The following is a 21558-nucleotide window of genomic DNA, read 5'->3' on the forward strand; positions in this document are numbered from 1 at the left end:
TAAAAAAAATGTCAGAGAGAATTCATTTCATTTGAGCAGAACTCAGTGAGTGAAATACGAAGTAAATGTAAAAAAAAACTGACAGGCTTAGCAATATGCAAAACTTTGAAATGTGCAAATAAAAATATGCTACAAGTAGAACAAATTTTTTTTAAATTGCGTGAATGAAATTTTTTATGAATTAGGTGCCTTAAGTTTTACACAAGTACCACACAGCTCAACAAAAAAAATGGTTTAAATTTTTATTATTTGATGAAAACACAAAATTTTAATTTTATAAAAAAAAAATTAAATTTGCCTCTATATAACAGTGCAATTTATAATTAGTTGAAAACTGCTTGGCATCATTGCACTCGTAAAATTGTGCACTCACACAGTGCGTCAAAAAAAAATTGTTTCACAGTGAGTCAAAAAAAAAATGGTTTGGCACTGCGAGAATTTTACAATATTTACATTATTTTTCATGTCAATTTTTTCGTTAATTTTTTTTTTAAATATAGTTCATACGACAATATATGTAGTTCCGGCCACACATTTTTAACCCTTTGCACTTAAGGGCTCCGCAGCGGAGCCATTTTAAATTTGTGTGCAAACTCGACCCCTAGGAAATTATGCAAATATTTTCAGTTCATAACATAATGAAAAAACTTAATCATATCAATTTCATTTAGTTTGTTTACAACTTACAAAAAGCGGGATTCATTTCTAACTTTATAGTACAAATTAAAAAAAAATCATAAAATTTTCAACGAATCTTGGATGCTTTTACTCAGAATTTTCAATTTTTCTTTAGTACATTGCGTACTTACTTTTAAAGCTCGTTAAATTCAAATGTGACAAAGTGTAAGTTTGAAGGTGCTGAAGTTTCTCGTTAGCTACAAACAATTTTTTTCTTTCTGCCGACTGTCTTGCACATATTTTTCTCTAACGCTTGAAGGTTTGAAGAGAAGAACATACAGAAAATGTTAGCGGAAATCTTATTGAAAGCCAACAGGAATTTTCAAAGATTTTTTTTTTTTATTATTTTCCTTTTTAAATAACAATCTGTTAAATATTTCAAGCTTGCACTTTGTGGCACTTCCATTATATGGGTTATAAAATGCACCATTATCATCTTAGCATTTACAGCTTGGGTGAGCTAATGCTCTTTGTTATTGCGCTTCATACGTCCCGGTTTATTGGCTTCTTCCTGCGTTCATGCTACGCAGGTCGTCTTCCACAGCACCTGCCCACCTTGTTAGTGGCGGTCCGCGCTTTGTGCTGCCCGAAAAGCGAGCTTTAAAAGTATTCTTTGCAATTCTATTGTCCTCTATTCGAAGTACGTGTCTTAGCCATCGTAGACGTTGCGCCTTCACGAAGCGCCCTAGGTCTAGTCCATTTACAAAGTATTCGATCATTTTTGTCTTTTATTCTATTCGCCTCAAATTTTTTCGCTCAACAGACAACAGTTTTCTTAGTAGTCTGAACCCAGGTTTCACATGCGTTGCTATTGACCTTATAAAGGTCCTGTAGATCTGTAGACCTTACACGTCCAACAGTTTGATTTTAAACAGTTTAATGTGTGCGTAATAGCTTCTATTTGCAGTCTGCAGTCTGTCGCTCATGCAAATAAGCGAATCTGCTGCACTACTTAAGTTTATTGGGCCATAAAAATGCACATCCAATAACAATTTGAGTGATAAATACGAAATTCTGATTATTTTTTATTTTGTTCAAAGTTGAAAACTTTGATTTATACTGATTTTATTAAACTAAAAATCATATTTTCATACAGAGTGTGCACGAAAAACAGTGTAAATGTTGTAAGAAAACATCACTGTGCCAACACCTTTTCAACCCACTGTATATGTGCATACACTTAGTTGTTGTGTGGCACGGTAATTTGCCAATGCCATGATGCAAGGTTATTTGCACTTCGTTGTGAATTTCACTAACACGCACAGATGGCTCAAAATTAATCACCCTGAATGGCGTCATACACCATCATATCATTGTTAGTTCAACAACCCGGTCTGGGTCTTGGCATGCCATAACATTTCTCTCCAGTTCGATTTATCCCTCGGTTGAGTTCTCCAAAAACGTTTACCAAATAGCTCAGCGTCTCGATCTACGCCAACCAGTCATCGGAGGTTTGCTCTTGCGTTGCCTCTATTTCTACTATTTTTATTTAATAAAAAGTTATTCAAAAACAAAATTAGCTGATTAATTTTGCGTCACCGACTTACTTAAGTACAAATATGGTATGTGTAGGTATGTATGTATGTTCACTCCTATCACAATCCAATTTCATTACGAATTTTTTCTTAAACTGCAATAACATTTACTTCAATAAGAATGAAATAATAAAATAACACAATTTGTTCACTCACAAATATTCACACACACTGCGAAATGCTCAATAAAACTCATTCTCTCTTTTGTTTCGTTTTGTTTGTGATTTTACTTCAAATCATCGAACTCATCACTGCCATTCTTTGAGTCGCTGCCATGCAAAGCGGCCAGCAGCGACGTTCGTTGATGACTACTGCTACTCCCCCCATTACCCTGCTGATGTTCACTATTCCTGTAGCCATGCCCACCATTGCCGCCATTATTGCCACTACCATGTACACTCGCAGCTCCATTACCTGCACTATTACTATTGCTCGGTGCTTCGAATGCGTCTAGAAAAGGATTAGTGGCTGCATATTGTACCCTATATGTACCCAAAGTGTGATAATTTCCCCCACCATTAGTGCCGCCATTACCATAGGATCGCGTGCTAGCCGCTGATGTATACGAGGATGAACTGGTATTGTAATAATCGTAACTGGTGGTCGAACCAGTCATTGAGCTCACACCACTACTACTAGCTGTGTGGCCGCCCGACGACCCCGAATAGTACGAGGCGGATGTGGTGGAACTGTACATTCCAGCTGCGCCACTCGAGGAACCATTACCTGTTGCACTAGCGATTGGACCGTTTTTGGGTAGTGTCCCGTAAAGATGCATAGCATTGTGGGTGCCATTTGTCGTTGAGGAGGAGGCATTACCGTTTGTGGCAAAAGGACTTGTGCCACTATGCCCACTACTTCCGAACAGATTACTACCATAACTTCTGTGTTCTGAACTTTGATTCTTATTACTAATATGACTACTCGCTACACTTTTACTATCATTATATGTTGCAGACATTGCTGCTATTGTTGTGCTGGCGGTGCCCGCTTGAGGTCGTCCCTCTGCTTCCGATGATGCTAAACTATCAAATAGTCTCCTGCCAGTCGATACAAATGATGAAGTTGATGGTGCTGTGTATGATGATGTTGACGTTGATGTTGATGCTGATACTATTGGTTCTTTGCCACTTAGTTGTCTAGATGGGGATGCGCCTTTGTGGTTACTACTTGCATTCGGATCTCCCGTACTCGCTGCTGAATGTTTACTAATGGCACCTGTTGATGCGCCCGTTTTGCCATTCGTTGTGGTTAGGTGGTAGACGCCTTTAGGCAGCCCATCACTATCGGGTGGAGAAGGCGAATCGGGAGATTTTATGGGCGTAAATTGAACACGCGGCTCCCTCTTCAGATACTTGGACATAAGCTGAGATGTAGTCATGGCCTGAGATTGTGCTAGCAACGCATTCGTAGACGCCGAAGATTTATATGAGATTAAATCGTCAGAATCATCTGATGATGTTGTCGGTGCTGAAGTGGCAGTAGAACCAGCGGCACTCAAAACCGTCGCTTGCGATGATGAAGAGGAGGATGTAGCACTCGATTTGTTACGCATCGCTTTGTAATCTTCGGTTGATAGAGTCGAAAGTGCCGCCTTGCCAGTACCATAAGTGCTCGATTCGCTAAAAGCTGTACGCGTTTTCATCCCCAGCTCGCCATATTTCGAGTAACTACTTTCATCACCCTTTAACTGAGGTTTGTGCGTTTGGAGAAATTCGACGCCTCTTCTTGTTGCTGTTTGTGTAGTTGTTGTTGGAATAGCTGCTACAGAGAGCGAATTATCATCGATTGGTGAGTCTTTTGTTGATTTCTTCTGTGCTATGGAATACGAGCTGGAGGATTCTTGGATTTTCACATGCTTGACGGAGGAGGGCGATGCACCGCGTTTTATTGTATCAGTACCTAAGGTAAATTGCTCAGTGAACAAGGCTCAATAATGTAACTTGATTGTGTGTATGACTTCAGTGCTACATACTTTTACCGGATCCCGAACCGGAGCCGGTCGATGCCGAACTACTGCCTGGGGAGGGTGTGCCTGGAAGTGGCAGTGGCGATTGGTCGAGAATTGCTGAGGCCGCTGAGCCCACCAATTGATGGGGCTATAATAACACAAATAAGAGAGGGAGAAAGAGAAAAAAAAAACAAATATTTTTCTTCTATAAAACGGCTGTACACTTTAATTTATAAATATATGTATGTGGATATTCTTATATATGAGGATAGAGAAATTATGTTAGGTACATGAAGCGTGCTGGATGAGTTAGGAAGTGAATGAACAACAAGAACTGCAATTTAAAATAGCTAAATATTTTCTTTTCTTTTGTTTTTTTTTGGCTAAATGGTCGACAATTAAGTACTACACGTATGTCAAGGTTGTGGTTGTTGTTGTTGGAGGTAGTGGTTGTGGTTGGTGCCCAGTAGGAAAACAAGTCCGGTAACAAGTGCAGTGAACACAAAATTTGGTGCATAATTATTTATTTGCTATCTAATTTCAGCAGTGACAACAATGAGTGCAATCAGGTGCGGTTGAGGGTGCGGTTTGAGTGGCCAATTTGTGAAGCTTTGGGTACATCAATGCCATGCATATGCGTATTTTTCTAGACAATTTGCTTTCAAAAGATGGGATTTTATAAATATTCAGATAATTATGTAGTTGGAGGAAGATTTCGGTGGATTTCGTTTTGATACTCTCAGCCAATATGCAAATGTGTAGTTATGTAGCAATGAAATAGTTTTCAAAAGTATTCATTAGTTATATCAAACTGAAACTTAGTAATCATGTAAAAAGATATTAGAATTTAATATCTGAAAAACTTATTGTTAGCTTCCTTGTAGCACCAAAAATATTTAAAAATATCGGATTTAAAAAACTTTTCTTGATTGAAGAAGTGTAATATCAGCAATGTAATCGCTTCTATTTCCAGAATTTAAAAACTTAGTTCAAAACATTCAAACATTTGATAAAATTTAAATTAATAAAAAAATAACAGCTGGGGAAGTTCTAAATACGCTACCTACCCAACCTCTTATACGCGTGCAAATTTTAAAACGACTTAAGGGGGGAGCCTGGTTTATAAGGTCAAAAAAATCATTTTTTTTTTTTTCGTTTTAAGCGATTCCTAATATATTTCAGAATATTCACACAAAGTTACAGAGCCTAATTCTCAATATTTCCGTAGATACAAAGCCAAAGGTAGGCGAGCGTTAGGTAGTTACGCTGTGACCGGACAGCTACAGTACAAACTTTATCTTCTTTTCTCGACTTTTCATTTTTATGATTTCTTTGAATTGGCGTACATGAATGAAAAAAAACTAATGAACCTTTTGAAATGAATTATAGCTTGTTCCCTTCAGTATTAAATACTCTTCTATTTGAACTAACAAAATAGAAAAAAAATTTTTTTTAAAGATTTTTATACCTAGTTGAAGTGAATTTTTTTCTTTTTTTCTTTAAAACCTCCAAATAGTTGAAATTTTGGAATTTCTCTCAGTTTTCTTAGTTCATCTAGAAATCAGAAAAATCTAGAAAAAATCATGATAATTAGAAATCTATTTGAATTTTTTGCTTTAGATAATAATTACGAGCTGTATCTTGTACGCCAGTTGGAAACTCCAGCGTTGCAGCGCTCTACTAATTTCTATGTTAAACATTTTTTTTTTCAACTTATTTTAACCAGTACAAAAATTGTTTATACTTTTTAAATGTTCATTAAAAGATAGAAAACACTTTGCAGTGCTAAATTCATTTTTCCTTAAAAAAAAATCGCAAAGAGATGCAATTTTTAGATCTCATAAACCAGGCTCCCCCCTTAATTGAGGTGAATTTTAAGAATCAAACAAACTCGTAAGTAATGGGAGTTACAGCTTGTGATTCAGACAAACGAACGGAAATTTAGTTTAGCATATAAAGTGAGTGAGCGTGATTTTTAGTCTTCTTCTTCTTAATTGGCGCGATAACCGCTTACGCGATTTTGGCCGAGATTAACAAAGCGCGCCAGTCGTTTCTTTCTCGTGCTAACCGGCGCCAATTGGACACTCCAAGTGAAGCCAAGTCCCTCTCCACCTGATCTTTCCAACGCAGAGGAGGCCGCCCTCTTCCTCTGCTACCACCAGCTGGCACCGCATCGAATACTTTCAAAGCCGGAGCGTTTGTATCCATTCGGACGACATGACCCAGCCAACGAAGCCGCTGGATCTTTATTCGCTGCGCTATGCCTATGTCGTCGTAAAGCTCATACAGCTCATCGTTCCATCGTCTACGATATTCGCTGTTGCCAACGTGCAAAGGTCCAAAAATCTTACGCAGAATCTTTCTCTCGAACACTCCAAGCGTCGCTTCATCGGATGTTGTCATCGTCCAAGCTTCTGCGCCATACGTTAGGACGGGCATGATGAGAGTCTTGTAGAGTGTTAGTTTTGTTCGACGAGAGAGGACTTTACTGCTCAATTGCCTACTTAGTCCAAAGTAGCACTTGTTGGCAAGAGAGATTCTACGTTGGATTTCAAGGCTGACATTGTTATCGGTGTTAATGCTAGTTCCTAAATACACGAAGTCTTTTACAACCTCAAAATTATAACTGTCAACAGTGACGTGGGTGCCGATACGCGAGTGCGCCGACTGTTTGTTTGAAGACAGGAGGTACTTCGTTTTGTCCTCGTTCACCACCAAACCCATTCGCTTTGCCTCTTTATCCAGTTTGGAGAAGGCAGAACTAACAGCGCGGTTGTTAAGGCCGATGATGTCAATATCATCGGCGTACGCCAGCAATTGTACGCTCTTATAAAAAATTGTGCCTGAGCGATTAAGTTCTGCGGCTCGTACGATGCTCTCCAACATCAGGTTAAAGAAGTCACACGACAGCGAGTCACCCTGTCTGAAACCTCGTTTGGTATCAAACGGCTCGGAGAGGTCCTTCCCAATTCTGACGGCGCTGCTGGTGTTGAGCAACGTCATCTTACATAGCCGTATTAGTTTTGCGGGGATACCAAATTCAGACATCGCGGCATACAGGTAACTCCTTTCCGTACTGTCGAATGCAGCTTTGAAGTCGACGAAAAGATGGTGTGTGTCGATTCTCCTTTCATGGGTCTTTTCCAAGATTTGGCGTATTGTGAATATTTGGTCTATGGTAGACTTTCCAGGTCTGAAGCCACACTGATAAGGTCCAATCAGTTGGATGACGGTGGGCTTCAGCCTTTCACACAATACGCTCGCTAGAACCTTATAGGCGATATTTAAAAGACTAATCCCGCGGTAATTGGCACAAATTGCAGGATCGCCCTTCTTATGGATTGGGCAGAGCACACTTAAATTCCAATCGGCAGGCATGCTTTCATCCGACCATATTCTGCATAGGAGCTGATGCATGCACCTTACCAGCTCCTCGCCGCCATGTTTGAATAGCTCAGCCGGCAGTCCGTCGGCGCCCGCGGCTTTGTTGTTCTTTAGCCGTGATATTGCTATTCTCACCTCGTCATGGTCGGGTAACGGAACGACAATTCCGTCGTCAACGATTGGGGTATCGGGATCTTCACATTCTCTATGACATGCGCAGCTGTCACCGTTTAACAGGTTCGAGAAGTGTTCCCTCCATAATTTAAGATTGCTCTGTACGTCAGTCACCAGATCACCGTCTTTGTTCTTACAGGACAACGCCCCGGTCTTAAAACCTTCTGTAAGCCGCCGAACTTTCTGGTAGAATTTTCGGGCGTTGTTCCTGTTGGCCAGCATCTCAAGCTCTTCGCACTCACGTATTTCGGCCTCTCGTGTCTTCTTTCGGATAATACGTCTCTCTTCCTTTTTCAGCTCTCTGTAGCGATCCCACATGGCTCGCGTTGCGCCCGATCGCAGCGTGGCTCTATAGGCGGCATCCTTTCTTTCTGCGGCAGCATGACATTCCTCGTCGTACCAACTGTTTTTTCGGGCTCGCCGGAATCCGATTTCTTCTTCGGCGGCGGTACGTAGAGAACGAGAAATGTTGCTCCATTGTTCGTGGATGCCGGTTTGTTGGGCAGTGCTCTCCGAGAGCAGGAGCGAGAGTCGAGTGGCGAATCTTCTGGCTGTCTGTCGTGATTGCAGCTTTTCGATGTCGAACATTCTTTGCGCAGGTAGATGTACGTTTTTTGCTGCACAGAGGCGGGTGCGCAGCTTGGCTGCAACAAGGTAATGATCCGAGTCGATGTTGGGTCCTCGGATCGTGCGTACATCTAATACACTAGAAGCGTGTCTTCCATCTATCACAACATGATCGATCTGGTTTCGCGTTTTCCGATCAGGAGACAGCCAGGTAGCTTGGTGTATCTTTTTATGCTGGAATCTGGTGCTGCAGACTACCATGTTTCGGGCCCCGGCGAAGTCGATCAGCCTCTGTCCGTTACCGGATGTTTCGTTGTGCAGGCTGAATTTTCCGACTATGGGACCAAAAATTCCCTCCTTGCCCACCCTGGCGTTGAAGTCGCCAAGCACGATTTTTATATCGTGGCGGGGGCAGCGCTCATAGGAACGTTCCAAGCGCTCATAGAAGGAATCTTTGGTCGCATCGTCCTTCTCTTCCGTCGGGGCGTGGGCGCAAATTAGCGATATGTTGAAAAATCTGGCTTTGATGCGGATTGTTGCGAGACGCTCGTCCACCGGAGTGAACGACAGTACTTGGCGACGAAGTCTCTCTCCCACAACAAATCCGACACCGAATTTGCGCTCCTTTACATGGCAGCTGTAGTAGACGTCGCAAGGTCCTATGGTTTTCTTACCTTGCCCCGTCCATCGCATCTCTTGGATGGCAGTGATGTCAGCCTTTACTCTCACGAGGACATCAACCAGCCGGGCAGAGGCACCTTCCCCATTAAGGGACCGGACATTCCAGGTGCATGCCCTCAAATCATATTCCTTATTTCGTTTGCAGGGGTCGTCATCAGTAAAGGCAGTTCTCATCCGAGGCTTGTTAATTCTTTTCATTGGGGGGGATTTTTAAGTGGCGGGTCCCAAACCCAGCGCACAACCAGCTTTCCTGGAATGCTTCGCCTTCTCACGTTAGCTCACTCCCGAACGGGTGTTCGGAAGCTACCCAGAGGATACGTGGGCTAATCCCGGCCGTTGTGAGCTGCTTGAACCATATGTAGAAGAATCGTCCTGGCCACTCCCAAGTGAATGGCGATCAGTAACTTTCCCCACTTGCGTGGACTTCTACACATGGAACCATGATTTTTAGTCATCCTCAGTAATATCTATCATACTTTGGATCTACATTAATGAAGTGCTGTTCATTACGTGTACCGATTTTGGGCGAGTTGTATTAAGTATTGTAGTTATCGAGATACACGCCTTTACGCAAAAATGGATGTGGCACTGTTCATTTTTCCAAACTTTTTTGTTTTTTGGTTCATCACTGAGTTCTTACTTCATTTATAACAGAGGTATGACTTTTTCTTTTATGCAAACTACCGTTATATGGCTGGTTGTGGTAGTTATCGACCGATTTCGCCCATTTTCAATACCAACCTACCTTGCATCTTTTTATCCTTTTTATGGTTAGTTTCATTCACAATTTGTTTGCATTTTCTTAAGTTAATTTGATGAAAAATTATTGAGATGTACAGTTTAAAAGGGCGTTCGCGTAAACGTAAGTTGGAACTTAAAGTACGTGTTTCTCACGATTTATTTACGCTCCAAGTATCACATCCGTGAACGTATAGTCAATAGTACGAAGAAAAGTCACGTGATACGTCAATCGAATTATCGGAATGGGATGATGGCATATGAATGCAAACGAATCGCCATGCCTTTTCACTCAACACTGGTTTTTAAGTTCCACTGCGTTTTGGACTCTATTTTTGGTTCACAATAATTAACGTTTTTCCATTTACATTCGAGTGACAGCGAAGGATACGAAAAAATTATATGGCAGCTGAGGGATTACGCACGCAGTGTAAGAATTTTATAATTTATTTTAAAAGAAACAAAATTTAAGTTTAATAAAAAAAAAGAATTAGATGAAATTAAACGAAATTAAAAAATGAATCAAATTTAATTATAAAAAATTGTGTTAAAAATTGAATTAAATAAAACGCAATCAGATCAAATCAAGAAAATTTAAATAATATAATATCAAAAAAAAAAAAAACAAAGTGAAAGCAAAAAAAAAGATGAAATTTAAATAAGGTAAAAATATTACATTAATTCAAATATTGGAAATTAAATAATAATTCATCAGAAATGTAACGCAAAATAAATTAGTTAAAAATTCTGGAATTCAAAAAATTAAGATTAATCAAATTAAAAGTTCAAATTTAGATTACGAAGATGTTTGTTAATATAGTTGCATGAATGCATAGATTGCTATTTTCTAAATAACTTAATGGTTTCTATGAACGGCATGAAACACTTCAATCATAGTTGATCGTGGCACTGTTGAGGCCTACGAAACTAAGTGGCTCCGCTTCAATGATACTTCTTAAGAGACCCTACAAAGCTTCCTAACAGAAGATGAGGTAGTTTCCGATGACATTAAATGAAGACGTCTGACTTTGATAGCCTACACGAAGATGCTTTGGAGTATATTACCGGATACACAATACGAAAATTGAAGTTGACCGATTGTTCGTGGAGTGAGCTTACATTTACTTGCATTTACACTTTAGCTAATAACTATTTATATGACAAGCCCCGGGAATGATTAAGTTAAAAATATGAATAATTAAGTACCATACATAAAATTATTATAAGGTTTACATAGGCCCTTTTCAATTTATTACTACCTTTCAGAATGGGTATAAACTTGTGCCCCTTTTTGCTTTACTTATAAATCGCTTCAATAGATGAAGTAGCTTCCGTAATAAGTAGTCAAATTTTACACACCCTTTTCTTATGGAATCATGGACACAGAGCAAATCAAATTTGAGCCACTCTTGAAGTTGAAAATTGAATTAAGAGGTCCCGGTGGTCTAGAAATTTCAAAAAATCGATTTTTTGTTTTTCCGATATTTCGAAAGTATAATATCTTAAGAATATACTGTGAAATTCTCATGTGGAAATTCCCAATATTATAGCTTCTACGGCCCATTAACTAGGTAAAAAGCGGTCCGCGCGCTCCTGTACCTCAATCATTTATCTCCACCTCAAAACTAATTTATCTCAAAACGACTTATTTCGGTCTGGTGTTGTAAAAAAAAGAATCAATGACTATGGCCCGTACTAGAATCATATTATTATTTCAATTATTTCGTATTTTTTTCATTAAAAACTGAAAAGAAAAACCCCGATTTTTAGAGCGTCAAATTCAAAGCCGCGCCATTTTGTCAAATTTTTTTTTATTCTATTATCGGGGCATAGCTACAGTCATACTGATTAATAATTTTCTTGATTTTTGTATTTCAGAAAAATAGAAGAGGCAAAAGGGACAACACTGTCCAGGTCCGAGGGTCAACTCCAGCGCCATTTTTTAAATTATAAAAATTAAAAAATGTTTTTCTTTTCATTTTTGTATGTAAGATAAGTTAAATTAAAAGCCCAAAAAATTTAAATATCGTTTTTAATTTGTTCTATTGTAAAAAAATTCCTGAAAATATTGTACCTTAAATTTACGAGCACTAGACCACCGGGACCTCTTGAGCCTGAGTACGAATTAAAAGTAAATTTTTCAAATTTTGAAAGGCGGACATATTGTTTGTTCTAGAGTTCGTCGAATTCACTTGAATTTAGTTACTTGGAGACTTTTAGGATCGCTGAGTGGAAATACGAAATAAGCTTTGCAGAATACGAAATGCATATCATCCAATAAGCTGGAAAACCAAACAAGAAATCGATCAGTTATGGTAGATTTCTTTTTATTTGCTAAAGCTATATTGACCATATCGGATCCAATATTTTCACTTTAAAAAACTTACTTAAAATTCTTATTCAGTAGTAACAAAAAAAAAACACAAGTAACGAGTTCCAAGTTAATCCATAGAATTTGGCAATAAAAAAAACTGAGCTTCAAAAAACGATACTCAGCATTAAACGGTAAACATTTTTAAATAAATTTTAAGACTACGACAGACAAAGTAGAAAATATTTACACTCAAGGCTTCAATAATGTGATTTTTGAAGTGAAACTTCTTATGCGTCGATGGACGAGCGAAAATGGAGAGTAAAATATCAAGCCATGCAACGTTTTGGGCATTTTCGTTCCGCTAGAGAAAAAAAAGATATAACGTAGAGGAAAAGGAGAGAGAGAGAGCTATGCCTTATATATTTTTTTTTATGATGAGTTTTTGTTGTACAATATAATAGTTGAAACTGTCCGCGCCGCCGCGTCTATTTCAGACTGTTCAGCACTATGGCAACTAGAATGATGGCCGCTACGGCTGCGCCTATTAATGCATTTTGTGCTTGTAGTCGCTAGGCATAGAATTTTAGCTTTCGACGCCATACGCTTTTAGAGGAATATATAGGGTTTTCCAATAACAGGTGTTACAGGTGAATGGATTGCGCTATCGAGAGATGATTAACGATTTTTTATGGCCGGAATTGGATGGTATTGATCGGGACAACATTTATTTTCAACAAGACGGCGCTACGTGCCACACAAGCAACGAAATCATTGATATTTTACGGGAAAAGTTTTCGGACCGTGTTATCTCTCGAAGAGGTGATCACAATTGGCCACCGAGATCTTGTGATTTAACACCTTGTGACTTTTTTCTTTGGAGCCACGTGAAAGAGAAGGTCTACTCCAACAGCCCAGGGTCGATTTAAGACCTCAAAGATGGAATTCTCGAGGTTATCGAGGACATAGGGCAGCCAGTTTGCAATTCGGTTATGGAAAATTTCGTGAAAAGGATATTGTCCTGTAAGCGTGGTCGTGGTGGTCATTTGCGTGATGTTAATTTCCAATATTAACGGCATACCTTCCTCTTTATAGTGAAATAAACATCCCATCATTTATATTAAAAAATAGCGGCTTCCTTTGAACATCAAAATAACACTTTTTATTGGAAACCCCTTTATACCTATAACGGACTTGACTTGTAACAGAAGTTATGGCAGAATTAAGTACACAAAAAACCCATCTATTTATTATTTATTACGTAATAGGAGAACTAATCAAGCAAAATTGATGTAATTTTTTTCGAGTTAAGTTGTTGTAAAATAATGCATATCTAAATACCGGTGCTAGTCCCGGAGTCCCGATATGGAAATAGCGGGATCCCGAAAATCCCGAAATAATAAAAATTTACATCGTAACTATGTATGTATGTGCGTATGTATTTGCCATTTTAGAAGCACGGAAATTATTAGCAATATTTTAGAACACTCGTAGTTTTCACTTTTCTTCCCTGCCAGGAAGTTAAAGTTGAGAACGAAATATAGTAGGTGAAAAATTACAGCTTTGGGAATTTTTCAAGTACATACTTGCATGTGTGTCTATAGGAATTTGCATATGTATGTGGAGATATTGATATATGTAGATTGTAGCACATTTACAGAATTTGCATGCTTGCTTTGGTGAAAGAGTATGCGTATGTATGTATGTGTGTATGAATGTATAGGTACAGATGCACACCGTATTTTGGAGCGGATATACACATATGTATGTATGTATGTAAGCATATTTATTTAGACTTAGCACAGCCATATTTACTATATATGTAAGTAGTTATGCATGAGTGAGGAAACGCTGCAACAGATAAAATTACAAGGGACTTATTTGTATGTATGCATGTGTTTAGGTATAAACGAGCGTATGAACGATGACTTTATATTATCAGTGACGATATTTCATATATATATATATATATATTTATAAATATATATGCATCTATAGATGTGTGTATGTATGGTTAGGAAACGCAATAGAACTAAGTATGTATGTACATATTTTAATGCTTGTATGTATGTATACATATTACCAGTAGTGGGCCAATCATGCTAATATCCGACATCAAAGGTACATTATTTACCACATCAGCTTCAGACGTACATATGTATATATGTACGAGTACGTTTGCACATAGAATAGTTATATAAGTATGTATGTATGCATGTAGTATTATAATATCACATACATACATCGATTGCAAGTGTTCACATCAAATATTTTACTCTACGCCTTTCTCATTTGTACTCACGCAGTTTATGTTTTAGGTATATATTTATGTATGTATGTAGATAATTATTAATTCCAAACAACAACAATTTCATTTAATATTATTTTTGCTTTAAAAAAATATATATATATATGTAGGTATATATATGAGTAGACTTAAATATTTTATGATTGTGAAGTAGTTACTCATTTAAAAAAGCGAAAAATCATTTATTTTGACACTGACGTTTACAGCAAGAAATGAGAATGAAATTCAACTCAATTCAATTCAATGATAATCAGAATTAGAATTAGAATTATGTTAGAATTAGAATTATCAATAAAACAATTAGTAAAGTTTAGTAACGATCAAGTTAACAAACGGCCAACAGGATTAGTAGAAAGTAGAAAATTTATAAATGTATGTTTACATGTACGTATGTATGTATGTATTTAGGTTTGATTAAGTCTCAATTTTTGTAATGTTTGTAATAAATGACATAAGCAAATGCTTTTCCCTTTTCTAATTGTTTGCTCTTCGCGTAAGATTTAAAAATTTTGTCATCTGTTAAGGACACAGTAGATACTCAGAAGCTTCAACACGACCTGAATAATCTTCATCACTGGTGCATGAAGTCGCGTCTGTCTTTGAATATTAAAACATGTTTTCATTTTGGGGCAAAAGAAGCCCATTATTTTCTCGGTAGATGGCTGTAGTGATCGATGTCTCGTAAAGTATCGATCAAACAATTTACGGTTTAGGCTCGTTGTCAAGGTGACATTTCACACTAAACAATTGTTTCCCTATTTTATGTCTATTCCATTCAGTTGTGAGTTATGGTTAAGTTTCAAGGGCCGATGTTGAATGTGAACCACACCTAAACGTCAAGTTCTTTTCTCCATTTGATTTGACATTTTTCAATTTCAGACTAACTCAACTTGAACCATGGAAAGATACACAATCGAGGAACGCGTTAAAGTTATTCAGGCTTATTTTGAAAACAGGCGTTCAAATCAAAATGCATATCGCGCACTTCGTGAAGAAAATCATCTTCAGTGATGAGGCACATTTTTACCTCAGTGGATTCGTCAATAAGCAGAATTGCCGCATTTGGGCGAATTATAATCCAAGAGTGATTGTCGAAAAACCAATGCACCCACAAAGAGTGACTGTTTGATGCGGTTTATGGGCCGACGGCATCGTTGTGCCGTATTTTTTCAAAATAGGGCTGGTCAGGCAGTTACTGTGAATAGAGTTCGCTATCGTGAGATGATAACGAACTTTTTATGGCCCGAATTGGAATATATGGATGTGGACGATATGTGGTTTCAACAGGACGATGCCACTTGTCACACAGCTAACGAAACAATGGCTCTTTTGCGCGAAAAATTTGATGGTCGAATAATCTCACGTTGCGGCGATGTCAATTGGCCGCCAAGATCATGTGATTTGACACCGTTGGACTTCTTTCTTTGGGATTATTTGAAAGAAAAGAGGTACGTCGATAAGCCAACAACAATTAAAGAGCTATAGGATGAGACATTAACGGCATAGAACCTCAATTGGGCCTTAGCGTTATCGTAAATTCGGACCATCGGATGGAGGTGTGCCGCCGAGGCCGGGGCGACCATTTGGCCAATATTTTTTTCCATACATAATTGAGCTATACCAGTATTATCATAATAAAGGGAAATGATAAAATTTCCTAAAACAAATTGTAGTTTATTCAAAATCAACACCGGCCTTTGAAGCTTAACCACCCTTTAGATAAGGAACTATTTGCATTTGGTGGTCTTTGAAGGTGTGCCGCCGAGGCCGTGGCCATTTAGCCAATATTTTCTTCCATACGTAATTGAGCTATATCAATATTATCATAGTAAAAAGAAATGACAATAATTTCTTAAAAGAATTGTATTTATTCAAAATTGACACCGGCCCTTGAAACTTAACCACCCTTGACTTGAGCAATTTAGGGGCTCCGCCTGACCTTTTTTCTAATTAGAGTTGTTTTTAACATAATCTGTAGAAGCTGTAGATGTGGAGTTAACTAGTTTTATGTAACGTAATCAATCGTAATGAATAGCGAGTGAGGTGGAATTGTTTTTTATTTCCTAATTCCCGAATTAAAGATTTCTATGTGTTAAATAAAATTATATGAAAATTTAATATCCAGCGCAACCCATAGAGAAAATGCTCTAAAGGTGCACGCCCAAAGCAGACTGCGAAATTGCTGAATTCAAATATCAGCTAGATAATGCGGCAATTCACAGTCCAAAGATGGCCAAATATTTGTTGTGCCAAAAAATATCCAATGCCTTAGCTATTAGTAAGGAGTTTAATCCAATGCAAAACTTGTGGTCTATTTTGTCCTCCAAAGTTTTTCAACATGAATGGTAAAATATTCAGAAAAACTGAATGGCGGAAAATTGATCAGACCCTGGTTCATTTTCTAATTAATTCAAGGCAAAGGCGCTTAGAAGCCTGTATAAAAAGAAAAAAATTGGGACATACAGATTGCTAAAAGTATGCACATAAAGCTAAACACATAAAGTGGGTTTATATTTATTTCAATCTGGTTATTTTGCTTCTGTCTGTCGAAATTAAACTATTCTAGTTTTAAGGAAAAATGTAAAATACGCTGAACTGTTAATAAAACACAAGCATTAATACAGCAAACCTTCTTAAATATGACTTCATTATACAATATATAATATCTAGGTAGATGGATGGGTGGCTTTATAAATATTTTGCAGAGTGTGTGAGAGGCTATAAATGACAGTTTAGAAGTGCGTCCGCCATAATTCAAAACTATTTGATTCCAATAAACTGCATTGTATGAGGTTATATACACTAAGCGAAATAGCTATATGGGAGCAGTTTTAAATTATTTTGCCTTTTGCTTCAAGTCCCTTTACGTTTGAGCGTTGCTTAAAATTTCCATTTCTTGATGGAAATAGTTATACGGGAAAAGTTTTCGATACGATTTTATTTCTTGTTGTGAGATTAGTGTTAAGAGATTAGTAAGTTCAGAATGAAGAGATTCCATTTACAAATAAATAACTTTTCAAGGCACTCTGCCATACGGAACGCAGCCATCTACCGAGGAGCGCGCTAGTATTCTAGTGAATCCGGAGTTTCAGTTGGTAAAATAGCATTGAAATGAAATTGAAATAAAAATACCATCCACAAGTTTTTGAAAAATCCTGAAGGATATATAAAAATTAAAAGAATTGGCCCAAAGCCTACGATTAACGACAGGTGTAAGTGAGAGATAAGACAAGAGTATCTTCGCTAACCAAAATAGATGTGAACTTTCTCTCAATGTTACGAAGAGAAGAATAAAGCAAATTTTGAGTGAATATTTCAATTTAAAGCATTAAAATAGACCGAAGCTTACACCACGCCCCAGACCAGCTAGACCCGAATTCACCGATAGTCATAAGTTCTGAGATAACGAATGGCAATCTATCGTTTTTGGCGATGGAAAAAATGTCTTCTCAATGGGCCTGATGGTTGGGAAAAGTATTGGCGAGATATTGGCGAGTCACGACAAACGCGTCACTGCCGAAACTTCCACGACAACTCTTTTATGACCTGCTTTTAGCTACAGTGTTTGTTTTATTTCACATAAGGCTAACACAGAAAATTACCTAGAGCCTTTGGATAAAGATGAGTCGTCAACATATCAATAGAACAATGCTCTAATCCACAGCGCTAAAGGTACAAAGAGTTTTTCTCGTCGAAAAATACTCGTATCCCTGTGCTAAAGTTCCCCGCTGTTAGTGCTGACCTAAATCCCATGGAGAACCTCTAGCACACTCTTAGCTAGCAAGTTTATAAAGGCGGATGACAGTTTAATAGTCTACTGCACCTTAAAAAAGTAATGCAAATAGGAATGGGCAAAAATCGTCCTTAATATCCTTCAGTCACTCGTAAACTCGAAGCTACGACGACTAGTATCAGTTACATTAAATAACGGAGGTCTTGAATATTATTTTGTATCATTTTCTTTAGATTTACATAATATAATATTAGTTTTGTCCCAATTATTCATTTTCTTTTACGCCTTTGAGCATTAATGAGCTTTTAGAATAAAATGCTGAAATAATACGTTTGTTTTCTTCCCTGATACTTTTTTAGTGTCTCATATAACTATTTCGCCAATATTTATTATACGAAATACAATATATTCAACAAAACATATATTCATCACTTGCTTTCTGTTAATTTCTGTGAAGTGATGGAGGTAATCGGCTCCAAATTAGTCGAATTTACTTTGGCAGTTTAGCATTCAATATTTATTTACCCTTGAGTTTTTGCTTTACTACTTCCCACACATTTTCAGTAGGATTGGCATTAAGCGAAAATTTGGTGAAAAAAATAGAATAAATAGAGGATAGTTGTCCTTCTGGCGAACTGAGGTCTGCCACTTCTACAGCACACAGTTCACATGCTTAAGTTTTCGAACCATCATATTTAATAACCCAATTAGTGAACCTCTTGAACCATTTATTCACCACATCTAACACTGGGAGCCAAATATCTAGCTTCTGATTATAACGACTCATCCTAATGCACTTTAATGTAACTCAAAACATCAGTAATTTAAATCAAATTTGAAGGTTAACTGTGTTTTTCACTTGCTAACGCTTTTGTTAGTTGGATTATTGGTTGTACTGTTGTTACTGTTGTACTTGTCTGTTTGTTGTTGTTGTTGTCGTTGTTGTGGCATTTTTACCTGTTGCACCGCTTGTTGCAAGGCTCGAGGCGATTGAGCTAACTGACCCACTACTGATTGATACAGATGACTGTTGACTGTGGCTGAGAGCGGATGATGGCCTTGTGAGAGTATGTTGGTTACCGAAGTGGACGAGCGTAGAAGATTGCCCGCCGCCATGAGCTGCTGCTGCTGCTGCAGTAGAAGTTGTCTGTCCGCTTGCAACGCACTGACTTTGCTTCCACGCTGCCCTGTTGACTCGCCGCGCCGACCTGTCTACATAGGACTCTGTATTAATCAATATTAATTTGAACGTAAAGTTAATTGTTAAAGGGGATTATATCCCATTTCGGTTCTTTCCCATTTTTGCTATTTATATATCTATTGAATAGAAGTTTACTCACAGCATTTGGAATTAAGGATGTAGAAAATTATTCATTATGAATATATATCGATCATTTAAATGATCTAAAAAAAAAACAAGTTGATGATGATGTGGAAGCATAAGAAAATATATGGGTATGTATCTTTGCTTTTATGAATCCTAAGAATTTAAGTTGTTTTGTTACAAATGAAGTGAAGTTTGCTTTTGCTTGCGCAATGAAGTGATTTGTCGAGGAAACTTAAAAAAGTATTTACTTTTTTTCTTGGTTAATTTTACGAAAAAGTTTCATCGGCTGGGAGGCCGTTTGTAATGCATTTACGATTGTGGGTTTTATTTCGAATTAGTGCCTCTAGATTTTTGCTATGTTTCATAGTAAAGCGCTGATGAGTCAAAACTAAACAGCATGATAGGATTTGCAACCTCAAAGGCCTAATATAATTACGTTACCTGAAACAGCGCCCGCCATGTTGCTCATACTGCCCGCACCCGCCAAACCACCGCCCACACCGACCATGCTGCCCATTAAGCCAGCCGCACTACCGATGCCGCCAGTGGGTGCCTGGAGATGCTGCGCTTGCGGCTGTGGCCAAATCTGCAGTAGATATTTCAGCACGGCAATTGGTTGGGCATGATCAATTTCCGAACCCGGCTGAGCATTAGCGGCGTGTAGCATCAACGGAGGACCCATAACGGTGGCCAAAGCTTGAGCTGACATCTTATTCCGCTCAGAATTGGATACAACGAGCGACAAGTGATCCAGCAGGAATACTAAGGTGGCCTGTAAAATTACATTTTAAATATAGGTGCAACAATAAAAAGGTATTTGTTGCTTATCTCACCCTATTTGCCCTGGGTAGGCAATCTAGTATGCTGAGCATTAGTTTTGCATTGCCCTCAGGATCGTCTGGCAGGCAAACAGCTGAAATTAGTAAACGAAGTTATTAGCAGCTCTTTATTTAACCTGAGCGCAATTTTAACCGACCTAAAGCATCGACAGTCATCTGGAAGAGACATCGCGTAAACAGCGGTTCCGGCAACTCTCTTAGGTAGTCCTTGAGCACACCGGTAATAACATTAATATCAGGAACATGTTCGGGGCTCAATTCCACGGCACGACTATTGCGCTCAAACGCCTCTCGTAGCAGACGCTTTTTCGTTGCTGAGCCACACAAACGGTATAGACCAATTATGTCCAGCCCACGTCGCTCTACCTCCTCTACACAACGGCGCAAAACAATTGGCACAGGTGCACTTCCAGGAGCACCCTTAGATTCACGATTCACCACTGTCTCTAAATCAGCGCCGAACAATATGGGATATCCAGCCCTTAGACTAGGTAAACCGCGCCTTCGATACAAGGTAATGGGATCTGTATGACGCATTCGTATGTAAATAGTGCCACGTGGTTCCACCTTCAACGCTAACTGATGGAGCGGTGATTGTCGCAGAATGGAAAGTGAGATGGCACCGCGATAGCATAGCTTGTGACGATGTTGTGGATCCCACGAGTAAACTAATACATCCAGCTGCTTATTGCCCACCAAGTCCAACTCGAAAGACTCGTCCCAGTCGAATTGGAGATCACCGGATCGCACCACTGTGCGTGCTTTATGCACACGATCGCATTCGATCACACAATATAAATCACGTGTCTGAGATTGCGCTGCATGATGTGGGCCCCCGACGTGCTGTGCGCCTAGTTCGGGTGCCGAACGTAAACCACGGCCCGCAAGCAAATGGATCCACAACATGCCCGATATACCACCAATATCGACTATCGGTTTGTCGAGTTTGTACTTGGCAAACTCCGCTGGATTAATATCAATTTGTCTGTGCGTTCTGGGTAGTGTGGCACTGGGCGTCGGCGCCGGACTTTGATGGCCACCAGTGCTCATGATGCTACCGCTTGGACTAGCCGGTCCTGCGGAAAGTTCGAGCAGCTGCCGCATGCGCCGTATACTTGGCGAACGTATCGAAGATGGGCCGCCAATGTGCTGCGATGACATCGAACGGACTGGTAATGCTGAAATGGGGCGTGGCATGCCGAGGTGTCGATCCAATGTACCAGTTCCGAGTATGCCCGTTCGACTGGAGTAAATGCTTTCAGTCTGTTGCAATAAATAGACAAGGTAAATTATTAAGTGATAATTTTTTCAAATAAATACTAATAAATCATG

The 21558-nt window shown here is 38.7% G+C and overlaps 1 protein-coding gene across 3 annotated transcripts in view; it reads right to left on the bottom strand.

Annotated features, from left to right (window-relative positions):
- Nucleotides 1-239: 239 nt before the first annotated feature.
- The window catches only part of LOC128855068 (rho GTPase-activating protein 100F), a 74607-nt gene continuing 53288 nt past the window's right edge, over nucleotides 240-21558 (bottom strand). For 2 of the 3 annotated variants that reach the window (XM_054089668.1, XM_054089667.1), the window contains exons 7-12: nucleotides 20364-21489; nucleotides 20221-20300; nucleotides 19829-20159; nucleotides 19018-19268; nucleotides 4189-4312; nucleotides 240-4115 (exon numbers count right to left, since the gene is read on the bottom strand). In XM_054089668.1, coding sequence (XP_053945643.1) covers nucleotides 2440-4115; nucleotides 4189-4312; nucleotides 19018-19268; nucleotides 19829-20159; nucleotides 20221-20300; nucleotides 20364-21489 — 3588 coding nt within the window. In that variant the 3' untranslated portion in view covers nucleotides 240-2439. Of the gene's footprint in view, nucleotides 4116-4188; nucleotides 4313-19017; nucleotides 19273-19828; nucleotides 20160-20220; nucleotides 20301-20363; nucleotides 21490-21558 lie in introns of all 3 variants that reach the window. The other variant, XM_054089669.1, reaches the window with a different exon arrangement.

The sequence above is a fragment of the Anastrepha ludens genome, chromosome 2 (genome assembly GCF_028408465.1).
Source record: "Anastrepha ludens isolate Willacy chromosome 2, idAnaLude1.1, whole genome shotgun sequence".
Taxonomy (NCBI): domain Eukaryota; kingdom Metazoa; phylum Arthropoda; class Insecta; order Diptera; family Tephritidae; genus Anastrepha; species Anastrepha ludens.